This window comes from Bos indicus, chromosome 7 (genome assembly GCF_029378745.1).
Source record: "Bos indicus isolate NIAB-ARS_2022 breed Sahiwal x Tharparkar chromosome 7, NIAB-ARS_B.indTharparkar_mat_pri_1.0, whole genome shotgun sequence".
Taxonomy (NCBI): Eukaryota; Metazoa; Chordata; class Mammalia; order Artiodactyla; family Bovidae; genus Bos; species Bos indicus.
This window is the reverse complement of record NC_091766.1, coordinates 31,623,413-31,637,351: the sequence shown is the minus strand read 5'-3', so window position 1 is coordinate 31,637,351 and position 13,939 is coordinate 31,623,413. Positions and strand designations below refer to the sequence as shown.

Genomic DNA, 13,939 nt, shown 5'->3' with positions numbered 1-13,939 from the left:
TTAAGCCACACTGGCTTTCCTCCTTGTCAGTCATAGCCCTACCATATGCATAGATGGTATTCCTTTTATCCATAGCTCCTTTTCCTCTCAGTACATTCTATACTTTTTTGTTGCTTTATCAGGGAAATGGTTCTTGACTTCCATTTGCTCCTTTTGTGAGCTTTTGTAGCACTATTTACTTCATTTTAGCATTTGTAAGAATTGCTTAATATGAGGGGCATGTGAACATGAGAGATTTCTTATGCCCTCTACCTGACTAAATTTTTGCTCACCATCATATCCGCAGTGCCTGTGTGTTGACTGAGTAACTTGAGACATCGTTTTTTTGATCCTTGATAACTGAATAATTAGCTCTCCTATAACTGAGATTCAGGAAGATTTCAGGGATCATATAACTGCCTGAAATTATGTGCAATTTGTTGTGCTTATTATGCCTGTCTCTGGGGGGCAGAGGTTATAGTCTTTTCTTTTAAAAACTTATATGGCCAGCTAATTTACAGTATATTTAATTTCCCAGAATGTCTTTTGTAAAAATAAAAGCCTGACTGCAGACACAACTATTATATTATGCGAACTTTCAATGTGTTCAGCCCTAATTCTTTTTTTTTTCCCCAGTTGTTTTCCAAGGCTGACAGCTAACAGTTACAGAACACTTCCTGACTCTAGGTTCTTAAAATACATGTAGTCTTCTGAAAGAATATAAGCTCCTACCTTTACTTTTTAAAAAAATAAAATAATCACTTTTTACTTAATCTTATGATTATTTGTTGCATATTTTATCTTCAAAAGTACTCATGTGGACTTTGAAGAGAGAATATTTAACTGATTTATTATAGTAGCTTCCCTAATCTCTAACATAGTTCCTTGTGTATGGGTAATAATAGGTACTATATACTTACTGGGCAGATAAAAGTATGAATAGCTCAACTTGAATCACTTAATGTTCAAATGAGGGGGAGAAATCTTCTAAGTGTAAACTTCTTTCTCCCTTACCATTAGAACCAGAAAAGGGATGTATAATTGAAAACAATAGTGCCAAGGCATTTACTGGATAAAGAATTTGTGAATCTAGAGCTGGATTTTCTCTAGTCATCTGTTTCTTTAGGCTGCAATGATATATAAAAATGAGAATTAGAAAGTGAAACATTCTAATATGGTAAAGTACTTTAATTCCATAGGAGGACCAAGGGCTTCTATATGAAACTGACATTATTTTATTCTTGATAGCAGATTATCAAGGAGTCTATTTAAAAATTGCTTTCCATGTCCTTTAAGATAGTAGAAACTAAAATGACAGAGAACAAGCTGATTTGCAAAGGCTTATTGTCAAAAACTAATTTTGTATATGTTTTTGAAGTTGCAAAGCTCCAGTTTCATAATTAAATATGTGATAACTTTTTAAATAATTCTTTACTGAAATACTAAACTAGGTTCAGTATAAGAGAATCATTTTCTGTTCAGTTCTTTAACAGTTCTAGGAAATTAGGCTAGGTGGCAGCATATACTCAGTCATGATTAAGTTGTAGACAATCACCAAGCACGCTAGAATTTTTAAATTGTTGCTCATCAGAAATAAAAGATATAATTCAGTAATAAGATATCATCCAATTGGTCAAATTAGAAGTCCTCTGTATAAAACTGTAGTTAATGTTATTAACTATGAAATAGTGTAAATGTATGGAAAAATGATACAAAAAATATCCTTGTAATCTACTTCCTATATTTAGCAAATATCAGTATGTTGTCATATCATAATGCTTGATTCCACCTACCTTCCTTTCCACATTAGAAGTAAACATTACTTATTCTCTGTGTTTTCTCATATGTATTTTATAGTTTTTGTAACATATACCCATATACATAACCAGTGTATAGTATTACACTTTACATGTGTGATATCATACTGTATAAATGCAGTTACCATACTATGCATTATTCTAAAAGTTACTTTTTCACCTAACAGTATTTTCAGAGTTTATCCATAATACATACAGATCCCTCCGTTGATCTAAAATAGTACATTGCTTATGCTTTGTTTATATCCGATATTTTCTCTCTTATGCAACATTTTGTAAGAATGCCACATTGAGTAGTCTTGTGTGTAGCCTTCTTCTGTAGCTGGAGGTATGTCTTCTGGACAGATTCCTGGAAGTGGGATTTTGTTAGATATTGCCAGTTTCCCCCAGGAGTATACCAATTTGCATTCCGACCAGCAGTGCATGAGTGCCTGCTCAAAGTCTCACAAGCAAAATGTGTTATATTCTTTTGTATTTGCTAGTCTGACAGGTGAAAAATGAAAGTGAAAGTTGCTGAGTCGTGTCTGACTCTTTGTGACGACGTGGAGTATACAATCCGTGGAATTCTCCAGGTCAGAATACTGAAATGGGTAGCCTTTCCTTTCTCCAGGGAATCTTCCCAACCCAGGGATTGAACCCAGGTCTCCCGCATTGCTGGTGAATTCTTACTAGCTGAGCCATAAGGGAAGCCCAAGAATACTGGAGTGGGTAGCCTATCCCTTCTGCAGCAGATCTTCCTGACCCAGGAATTGAACCAGGGTCTCCTGCATCGCAGGTGGATTCTTTACCAACTGAGCTATTGGGGAAGCCCTAAGTAATGAGTAAAAAGAAGTTTTAATGTGTCTTACAAAACAGAGGAATACTCAGATTTTTCTTGGCACTGCAAGCTTCTCCAGACCAGCTGGAACTTTGAATAATTGTTTTCTAATAACCATGTGTTTGTGTTATAAATTAATTCATATATTATGTAAACAAAGCATAAGCAGTGTACTATATTTTAGATCAATGCAAGACATCTATATGTATTATGGATAAACTTTGAAAATAGTGTTAGGTGAAAAAGTAACTTGTAGAATGATACATATTATGATACTGCATTTATACAGTATGATATGTGGGCTTCCCTGGTGGCTCAGACAGATAAGCGTCTGCCTTCAACGAGGGAGACCTGGGTTTGATCCCTGGGTCAGGAAGATCCCCTTGAGAAGGAAATGGCAACCCACTCCAGTACTCTTGCCTGGAAAATCCCATGGACAGAGGAGCCTGGTAGGCTACAGCCCATGGGGGAGACAGTCCATGGGGTTGCAAAGAGTCAGACACGACTGAGTGACTTCACTAATTCATATATGTAGCAAAGTTACTACATTACCAAAAGAGGTTGGCTAATTGACAGACTAGCAGATAGCCAACTAGGCATAATTTCAAAGTAACATTTACATTTACCACAGCAAGGGTTTTAGTTGCATGATTCAGTGTTGGGCTGTGATAAGATCTGTCCCCATAATTGAGTTATTCCTGTCTAAATTAGAGTTCCCAAGGCTCTGAGCTGGGGAACTTTTCTCTGGAATCTTCTTGATTCAGATACTGCCAGCTTTTGCTCTTTGTGGTTCCCTTTCCTGTGTTTATATTGAGTCTTGCCCATATGTTCACTTGGTCTTTCTCCGAGCAAGTATATTAGCTTTTCATTTAATTATCATAATTTTTCTACTATCTTCATAAGAGTTGATCCAGGTTTACATTACTGTGTTCAGGTTTCACCGGGTTAACTGAGGGCATCTCTGTGCCCAGGTTCTAGGTGATACCTCACTGTGAGTGCGTGTGTTTTGTGTGGATGTGGATGTTTGTGTCTTAACTCTTCTTCTTGTGCCCTTGCAGTTACTGAATGCATTCTTTTGCAGCTTAGAAGCACTCAGTGTGGCCTTACCAGTCCTGGTAATGATGCACTGCAGAGTTTTGTCCTTCAGTTTTTGACTTCACACTCTTCTACTTCTTTTTCATTGTGTCTCTTTCCTGTCAGCACATTTCATTATTATTCCTGTTTTGTTCTTTCTCACTTTATTTCTCTTTCCTTCTTTTCCTCCCAAACAGTGTTATACTCTTTTCACATTTGTAACAATCACAGTTATGTTTGCTTTTGGTTAAAGAATTCACCAAAGTGTGTTGCCCTTAAGCAGTTCATTGGCCTTCTGACAGTACTGGGTGTCTAAGGACTGTTTGTTGATGTCTGGGATATCTGTCAACCAGCTTCATAATTCCTGGGTGACAAATGAATTGGCAGCCTTTTAAATTCTAAGTAAAGGGCTACTGGTAGCTGTTTGTCAGTTGTGCAAAAATAAATTTAAATGCTTGGAGAAAGCTAAGTGTTTGAGACAAATAGTATGAGGGAAATAAAAGTAATAATTCCATTTTTATATGAAGTGAATATATGTATTTTTTTAGTATACTAAACTTACCAAATAACTGAAAATTTTAATAGGCTAAAAAAGCATTTTTTGGCATCGGCATGAAACTAAGCACATGAAGCATTCCCTTTGCTTTTCAGAATTCCCTTATGCAGTAATGACAAACATAGTGCTTCTTAAATTGGATTTTTAAAATTGGAGTCTAGCTTTCCCATGATTGGAATGTAACTGAGGACCAGTTCTGCTTCCTGCAGTTTATTAGTTAAGTTTGGTTAACAGCAGTTAGCAAATGGATAATCTTCTCCTGCACCTGCAGGGTACAGCGGTTGGAAACATTTGTTAATATATTTTAATGCATAATTTATCACTTGCTATTCATTTTGTGAATGACCTGACTTTCAGAAGTGGATCATAATCCACTATTAGGCTGCTTATGAAATGTAGCAGTTCATTTTGCACTTAAACCTCATCTCAGTGGCTTTTTGTTTATGCAAGTATGTTGGTTTTTTTTTTTCCTAAATAGATCTAACTTTGAAACAAATTCTAAAGAGGTTAATATAGACAGTGGAAATCTGATTATATTCTATTAAAATATTACTGTTTAGAAACAGTGAATGATCACTGGGAGCACTGCTCCTTTTCTGTTCATTTACTTAACAAATATTTATTGAACATGTGTTGTGTCATCTGCTATGCTCACTGTTAAGATACAATGTTGAATAAAACCAGATATTTTACTTTCATGGAATTTATAGCCTAGTGGGAGAAAGACACATTAAGCATTATCAGATTAAAAGTAAAATATTAAAATAAGGGTCAAGATAATTCTATAAGCACTTTTTGACCCTCTGAGGGAGGCCAGGAGACACTTTAGTGAGAAATGACAATTAGGCCAAATCAGATAAGATGTTAACAAGCTAACATGAGGAGAAAGAGTACTCCTAACAGAGAAGACGGCAGATGTAAAGATTGGTGGTAGTTGTAAGCATGGTGAGAATGGACTAAAAGATGGTGCTTGTGGCCATCCTAAGAACAGTTGAAACCACTGAACTGAAGAGAGATAAGTAAAGGTGTTACATCAGATCTAAGTGTTAAAAAATGTATTCTGATTGAGTTGTGGATAACTGATTGGAGAAGGACAATATTGAGAAACTAGTTGGCAGTAACTCAGCCGAGAGAGCCAAGAGAGTCAAGATAGAAGGAAAAATGGTACAATTTGGCAGATAATTAGGAAATAAAATTATTAGGACTTAGTAATAGATTCATTGTGAGGGATTTAGAAAAGAAAGTTAGGTTTATAATTGAAAAAATTGTTCTATTCCCTTAAATATGAAAGACCAAAAAAGAGATCCAGTTGGGAGTGAAAGCATGGGTTCAGTGTGAGTTGGAGATGTTTTTAAGCATACTTGAAATGTTAAGTAGGCAGTTACACATTTAGGTCTGGAGCTAAAGTGGAGATCTCAGCTAACTGTAGAAATTTTTGAGTCATCTTTCTTTGGTGGCAAATTAAAACTGTATATACACATAAGATCACTTAGGGCTAAAAAATACATCTTGAAAGGAAGAGCTGGCCTAATCAGTTCAAGACTGATTAGATGTGTATGTGTCTCCAAAGAAGACGAAGATGAAGTGGCTAGAGAGGAAGAAGGAAAACCAAAATAAATATTCTGGTATACAAGCCAAAGGGGAGTATTTTAAGAAGGAGAAAGTATTCATCAGTATCAAATGCTGCTGAAATTTCAAGCAAAATAAGTCTGAAAAATTCCTGTTGGCTTCAGGGACTTTTAGAAGTCATTGGTGTCTTTGTGACAGCATTTAGTAGACTGGTGGAAAGGGAAATTAAACTGGAATTGTATGGCATGCATATATGGAGTGATCTGTTTGAACATCTCTAAAAAGCCTGACTCTGGGGCGGTTGAAGAGAGATGATGCTTCCTGTAAACTTTGTAGTGAGGTTGTTTTGTTTCTGTTTTTTATGAAAATGACTCAAACATGATCAAAAATCAATGTGGACAAGGGGTGGGGACGGATGTGGGGGATGAATTGGAAAATTGGAATTGACATAGATAAACTACTATGTGTAAAATAGATAGCTCATGGAAACCTGTTGTGTAGCACAGGGAGCTCAGCTCAGTGCTCTGTGGTGACCCAGATGGGTGGAATGGGGGGAGGGAGCTCCAAAAGGAAAGGGAAATATATATACACACATGTAACTGACTCACTTTGTTGTACACCACTAACACAGCATTGTAAAGCAACTGTACCCCAGTTTTTTCAAAATGAGTGAGAAACATCCATTTAAGAGATTGACAATGCTAGAGTAAATGCATAGTTTGCAGTAAGCATTCTAGGAAGGCAGAAAAGAATGGGATCCAAAATACAGTTAGAAGATTAACCTCAGAAAAGTTTAGTAATATTTCTTATATTGTAACTTTATTAAGTGCTTCCCAGGTGGCTCAGTGGTAAAGAATCTGCCTGCCAGTGCAGAAGCCACAGGAGACATGGGCTTAATCCCTGGGTTGGGAATTGGAGGAGGAAATGACAACCCACTCCAGTATTATTGTCTGGAAAATCCCATGAACAGAGGAGCCTGGCGGGCTTATAGCCTTTGGGTCACAAAGAGTTGGATATGATTGAGCATGCACATGACTTTATTAATAGAGGGGATGGGTGATGCAAGTAAATTTACATTCATAATAGTAGAAAGATGATGGTTCCCATCTGATGTTTATTTTCTTCATCAAATTGAGAAGGAGAGGAAGAGAAAGGTTAGATGTTTTAGGAAAGCAGGCACAGATTTAGAATAATGATTGTAAAGTGAATTGACCAAAGTAGGTATTTATGTATGATAAGAAGAGTAAGGACTCATTTGAGGTTAATTATGATAGATATCTAGTAGATAGAATATCTCAGATGTTTCATGGCTCTTGGGGTACTGTGATAAAGAACTCAGAATATTGTTTTTATCCAGGATACACTAGCCAGAGGCATGAGTATAATATATTGGCAAGTGTTGGTTATGTACCTAAACTAGATAAGAGAAGGAAATTGAAAAGGACTAATCATTTGAGGAAAAGTAATAGGGGTCAGTGAACTGGTGGTTCCAGTGAAATCGTTACACCTTTGTGGTGGCTGGGGTTGAACATGCAAGCTGAAAGCAGTTTTGATCTCAGTGTATAGAATTTAAATTGGTTTTAGAAATTGAATAATCATGAACAATGACAGGGACTACAGTGTGACCATGAAAGTGGGTGGCTGTGATGGAACAGATTAAGCCATTAGAAAGGAGGAAATCAAGGAATGAGGCTATAATATTGGGTAGATTATTCAAGTGGACACCTTAATAATTCTGGGACATCTGCATCACCCAGAATAATGGCAAAACTTATGGTGGAGAGAAATTGTGGGTTGGTCACCCATATTGTCAATGAATAAGGGGATGAATGATATTAATGAAGGGTAAAAAAGTAACAGCTAAATACAAGAGCCTTGTAAAAACAGAATGATGTTACTACTGTTACTTTGGCAAGAAGACTTTGAGAATTGTACATGCCAGACACTCTTGCTTGCAAGGCACAGAATACATTATGTAAATATTGCAAGGGCCCTGCCCTTTGGGAGGTTATAGAAAAAGACCGTTTTATGAGCAATAGTGACAGTGCGGTGGTAGCGCTGCCTACAGGCATAGTGGCAACTCCAGGGAGAGGATGACTCTCCTACTGAAGAAGTCGTTGAAGATTTCACAGGAATGATACATCCAAACTGAATTTCATGTAGTTCTTAAAGTGGAGAATGGGATGAAGGACATTACAGGAGGAATTATATATGTATGCCTCTTAACAATGATGGAGAAAACAGGAACTCAGAATGGTAGCATCCCATTGCACTAATAACATGTAGTTGTTTATCATTAGAATAGTTCTTTCTCTTGGCCAACAGTTTTTTGGTTTTGGGCTTTTTTGATTCTTAGAGCTCAGCATTGTTCTCTAATGGAGTAATTTAAAGTGTCTGTGTGTGCTTGCATGGTGTCTGCCCTTGTGTTTTTCAAGTTATGCTTCAAATGATTTGTTAAATATAAATTAAAGGGATGTGCTAAAAATAAGTAAAATAAAATCACTTTCATGCATTTGCTTTTGTTAATACAAATGCTCATTCAGTAAATTAAATTCCTACAGTTTTTAGGTGAAGCTTTGTTTTAAACCACAAGGATTTAGAGATAAATATGATGGTCTCTGATCTCAGTGAGTTCACAGTTTATTGTGTGCCAAACCCAACAAGATATAAGTGTAATTTAAAACACTAGCCACTGGGAATGCTCTGTTTTGTGTTTTAAATCATGAGATGTTTCTCGTAAGTCCTCATACACTTGTTTAGAATGTTGATTTATTTCTTATTCCTTCACTGTTACGAAAGAAGTTAGATTTCATCAAGCTATAAATACAGTTAAACGAAACTCTGCCGAAGTGGCAGGCATATTCTGCATTATTAGTATGCACTATAAGGTATATTCTCTCTTGAATTAAGACCCTCTCTAATTTTGGCTTTATTCCTTGAAGGTTGTGAAGATGAGAAAAGAAGTGAAGAGAATCCGAGTTTTGGTTATCCGAAAACTTGTCAGGAGTGTTGGCAGACTGAAGTCAAAAAAGTTAGTCATTTAATGTTATGGTCCTGTGACTAACAAAATGTTGAAAGTTGTTTTTGTTCAGTATTTACAAAATTTGAGGGTGGGGCCTAGAGGATTAATTAAATTTCTTACTCTTACAGCACTTTGTTTTATATGTGGATAGATCTTGAGTGAGATAAAATGTGCTGTGTCAGCATGTGCTTACATAGTTCAGAACATATTCACTTAAGACAGGATAAATTCTGTTTTCAAAACTCTTCTTTTGGCTTTGTCAAACTGAAAAGTCTTTGAAGTTTTTTATATTTTTTATGTTATTAGAAGTTATTCTTTTAAGATGTTTTTCATATAGGTTAGCAAATCAAGTGATACTCTGAATCAATTATGAAGATTTTATATCACTGTATTCCTTGAATTGCTGATTAATTTGAAATCTTTAGTACCTTTTGGAAGTATTTGTCAAAACATTATGTTCCATTTAATTTTTTTGAAAAAATAATGTTTTATATTTTTGGTATCACTAGTATGAGAACAAAAGTATGTTATTTATACTTCTTATGCTTTAAAGCGTGAATACTTACAGAGTCTTCAAACATGTTTTGTTTCTGGTTAATTTCTTATTTGTGTGTGTGTGTTTCATAAGGTAGCTCTCCTCTGATACAATTATATATTTAATTTCTTTAGGTATTTATTTAATTCCAGAAAACAAATTTTCATTTAATTGTATCCAAGCTTATCGCTTACATGAAATGCAATGTGCTATTAATTGACTGGAAAGTGTTATTTGGCTTTCCTATTAAGGAATTAGAAGACAAGCTATCAGTGATAATAGTCATTAATATAATGCCAAAATCTTGGGTTTGTTGATGGAGTTGGAGTGTGTTTTGGATGGGGGAAAGGGCAGTGCAGAATGACAGAATGCTTGTTATTTAGAGATTATTAAGCTTTTCCAAAAGAAATGGAGGACTTTTTATTATGATACTAGTCTAAAATACATGCTTTTTTCTGGCTACGTATTATAATGTGTCTTTTGCAGGGGTAGTGAAGATGCATTGTTAAAAAACCAAAGACGAGCACAACGATTGCTCGAAGAAATTCGTGCCATGAAGGTAAGAACTTATGCGGAGTTGTGTATATGTGTGTTTCCATGTCTCCTGTCAGCTGCATTTTGTGTATGTGTGTTCGGTGTTATTTATTGAATATAACTGTGAGTTGGCTAAGGCTTGTTTGTGTGGATCTGTTTGGTGAAGAATGTAGCACTACATTTAGAAAATTAGATTTGTTTGCATTATTTTATGTTTTTTACTTAAGTTATTAAAGTACTAGATTAATTTGAGTCAAAACTGCCAGATTAAACTCTTCTATATTTAATAATGCTTCATACCTAAGGTTTTTATTTTTACTAAAAGTTTAGGCATGAAGTCTAAGTTAAGTTCCTGTTGTTTGGTAATGTGGATGGTGATATTGATGGCTGACATCATGCTTTGCCTATTGCCAGCTCAATAAATTTTTGTGTGGTGGCATCACCATTTTATTCAGCTCTGTAGTAACTTGAAATAAAATTAGTATTGGACCAAAATGATCCGTATTTTCGTTTCTTTCAGCCAGACTCTTCTCTAGCATAATTTTTAGGTCTTCTCGCTGTTCTTTGTGGAAACTTTCATTTACCAAATGACATACTATTAAATGTCTGGAAGACTGTTTTATTGAAGAACTTAAAAACAACATTTGGTACCAGCAATTACCTTAATTGCAGGGTCATTTTGCATGTATGTTTGACTATTACATTTTGGTAGAACTTCTAAGTTTTGAGATAGATAAAAAAGCAAGAGAAATCTCTAACAATATTTTAATTGAGTTAGATTATCAAAACTTCTCACTGTTTTTTTCCTTTTGAAAGGATGATAAAGTGTCCTATAAGACAAAGTTACCATAGTTGATCTGAATAGAAACAGATGTAGGACATGATTCTTTGGTGTGAGGTATGGTTTTTGTGGCTTTTTTCCCTCAATTTGTATTGTTTTTCACAGGACCATAAAATTCATGGCATCCATTTGATATGTCATAAGTTTTAATACTCTTACTGTCCAGCCATTCATTCAAAATACTCTATATTTGACTCTTAATTATTATTTGTATCACTTTGTTTTATACATCATCTAGACTTTTTTTCCCATAAAATTCCTATGAGAAATAAAATCTTTAGAGATTTTTGAGGATAACACTAAGGTAAGAAGTTATGATTTGTGCTGTTGTCTTTCACTTTCTCTTAACCAAGCTCCTTACTAAATTACATTCCTTACCTAAACTTTTCCCTGTAATTTCTTCTGAATAGTCATTTTTGTAGTCCTAAATTATTCAGAGGCTTTGAGCTACTATATAATTGGTGATTTTATTTTACTGTGGAAAGGATGGATTATATACAGTAAACCTCTGTGCATTGTATCAGGAGTTTAGAAACAAAAGATATTCATTAATCTTTAAACTACATGCCTTCCATAACTCAATAGTGAATTTAATTTAGTTAATTAGGGACTAAGTTGTCCTATTTGATCTATATGTGAAACTTGTTTTCTGTAATTCTTAAACCTCATCAGCAGTAGAAAATCAGACTTACTGATAAAGTTCATAGGTTTTTAAGATTACTGTCATGATTATAGTTTTTGTTTGTTTCTGTTTTTCCTTGTGTTTATAAAAGACCACTATGGAATTGTTGCCTCATAGAAAGCTAAAATTCACTGCCTGATATAGTCCTTGAATTCATAAAATTAATAGTATATATATTTCTTGAGTCAATGTCAGTGGTTAGGGTAGTTTAATTTGGATACTCTACCTTCAACTTTCACAGTGCTGTTTAAAAAATGGATTAAATCTAAATATAAAAACTAGAAAAAAGTAAGTCTATATGTTTGCTTTCCTTGCATGTCAAATTTCATTCTTCAGTTATGGTTCTTTTACAAAATTGGTCTACTTTTCTTTCTAAAAGAAGCACATACATAAAACATTTTTAAATTGAAAGATCATTTGTAATTTCTTAAGGGAATGTTTTATCATGTACATGGGAGTATCAAAGAAATAGTCACAAAACAGAAAGCTCACAGTCTCAATTAACTTTGAAGAAAAAACCTTTTCTTACTCATTTTTCCACATGAATTTTTTCCTCGGCTCATATACCACTACATTTTTATGGTCTTGTCCTATACTTGCTTTCTATGATAATAGGGTATTTTGTTGCAAGAGGACTTCCTTAAGAAGAAAACCTGAGATATTTTTAGAAATAAGAGTTTGTTTTTTCTGGTCAAGGAAAAAAATTGCCTGGTCTTTATGATACTATAAAATGATAGATTCCAGTTTTATAGCCTTTAATGTATGAATGTGAAAGAAATCTTGCTGCCTTTTCTAATAGTATTCACACTTTTAACTTTGATTCTGGTATATATACACTGGCTTCTGAAACAGTTCTTTTCTCTTTGGATATTAAGGTAGCTTTTTGACTTAGATTTCTAGGTTGTTTAGCTAGAGAAGGAGACAGTAAAATTAAAGCATAGAATGAAATTAATAAAAATGTACAAGAAATCTTTCTTCTCAATAATAAGGGTTAAATAACTAGCTTTTATTCTTTACTATGTGCCAGGCACTGTATTGTGTGTTTTATATTCACAATCTCATCAAGTAGATATCATTATCTCCATCTTACAGAGTAGGAAACAGGCTTAGAGAAGTTCAGCAGCTTGTTCTCGGTCAAATAGTTGTTAGGTAATGATCTAGTTGTAACTAACTACAAAGTTGATAGTGTTAGCCATTTCACTATGCTCCTTCATTAAAATGAGAACTTCAGAAATATATGTAGACTCTATCTCCTAAAGATTGGATGAGTTAGTTGCTCAGTGGTGTCCGACTCGTTGCAACCCCATAAACTATAGCCCACCAGGCTCTTGTGTCATGGGATTTCCCAGGGGAGAATACTGGAGTGAGTTGCCATTTCCTCCTCTAAGGGATCTTCCTGACCCAGGGATTGAACCTGAGTCTCCTGCATTGGTAGGCAGATTCTTTACCATACCATCTAAGCCACCAGTAAAGAGGTAATATAATAAACATGAAGCTTTCTAAGGAAAAAAGGTCCAAAGATGTGTGATGAGTTTTCAGATTCTTTATTTCCTCACAGCTAAATATACCCAGTTAACTTTTTTTTCTTCACTTCTCTGAGGCCATTAATTTTCTTTATGCTAAGTATTCGTATACAATGAAAATTTATATGTGAGATCTTGCTCTGTCTGCTACTCTTCTCTGTGTTAAAACTCTTTCACCTTTTGTTCCATTCTTTTTCTGTTTTTGCATGTTTCAATCTCTTATTAAAAGCATCCTTTGCACTTTATCAGCTGTTAGAATTGCTTTGTCTTGTGCTCCATCATGGCCTGTTTCTAAGTTATATGCAACTTATACCTAGATTTTCAACTACACATTAAACTCCATCTTCTACCTTTCCCTGAGTTTCTTCCTGGTAAGAAAAGAGAACAGATGGCAAGGCAGCTGTTTTAATTCTTCTCTCTCTGATTTGTAAAAATACACCTTTTTGCAATTTTTTTCTTTTTGTTTGTATTTCCCTCTAACTTTTTGGAAAATATTTCAAAACTAAAGGAAAATTGTAATGTTATGGTGTAATAATAATAATACATTGTATCACATACATGTTTATCCCTTACTGGCAATGGTGAGTTCCAAACACTTGGTTTAGATGTTGTCTGACAGATTCCTCCCTTTTAAAGGCTCCTTTTTCTGTTTTAGCATTTGTTAAGTCATCTGTAAAATGGTAACTTTGAGATTATATGAATATCCTGTGGTCTTTTCACCCAGTGACTGATGTTCTGTGACTGAATCAGTTACCAGTTTTTTTGTTTCTGTTTCTGTGCTGGGATTTTTTTTTTTTTAATTTATCTCATAAGATTTTAATCCATTGAAAGGATTTTCTTTTTTGGCATCATGGTGCTGCTGCTGCTACTGCTAAGTCACTTCAGTTGTGTCCGACTCTGTGCGACCCCACAGACGGCAGCCCACCAGGCTCCCCCGTCTCTGGGATTCTCTAGGCAAGAACACTGGAGTGGGTTGCCATTTTCTTCTCC

The 13,939-nt window shown here is 34.9% G+C and overlaps 1 protein-coding gene across 3 annotated transcripts in view; it reads left to right on the top strand.

The window, feature by feature from the left end:
* The window catches only part of SRFBP1 (serum response factor binding protein 1), a 67,732-nt gene that overhangs the window by 4,153 nt on the left and 49,640 nt on the right, over positions 1-13,939 (top strand). For all 3 annotated transcript variants that reach the window (XR_011567596.1, XM_019964657.2, XM_070793267.1), the window contains 2 exons: positions 8,755-8,843; positions 9,856-9,928. Coding sequence is in view for 2 of the 3 variants with exons in the window: in XM_019964657.2 (XP_019820216.2) it covers positions 8,755-8,843; positions 9,856-9,928 (162 nt within the window). In the remaining variant the exon portion in view is untranslated. The remainder of the gene's footprint in view (positions 1-8,754; positions 8,844-9,855; positions 9,929-13,939) is intronic.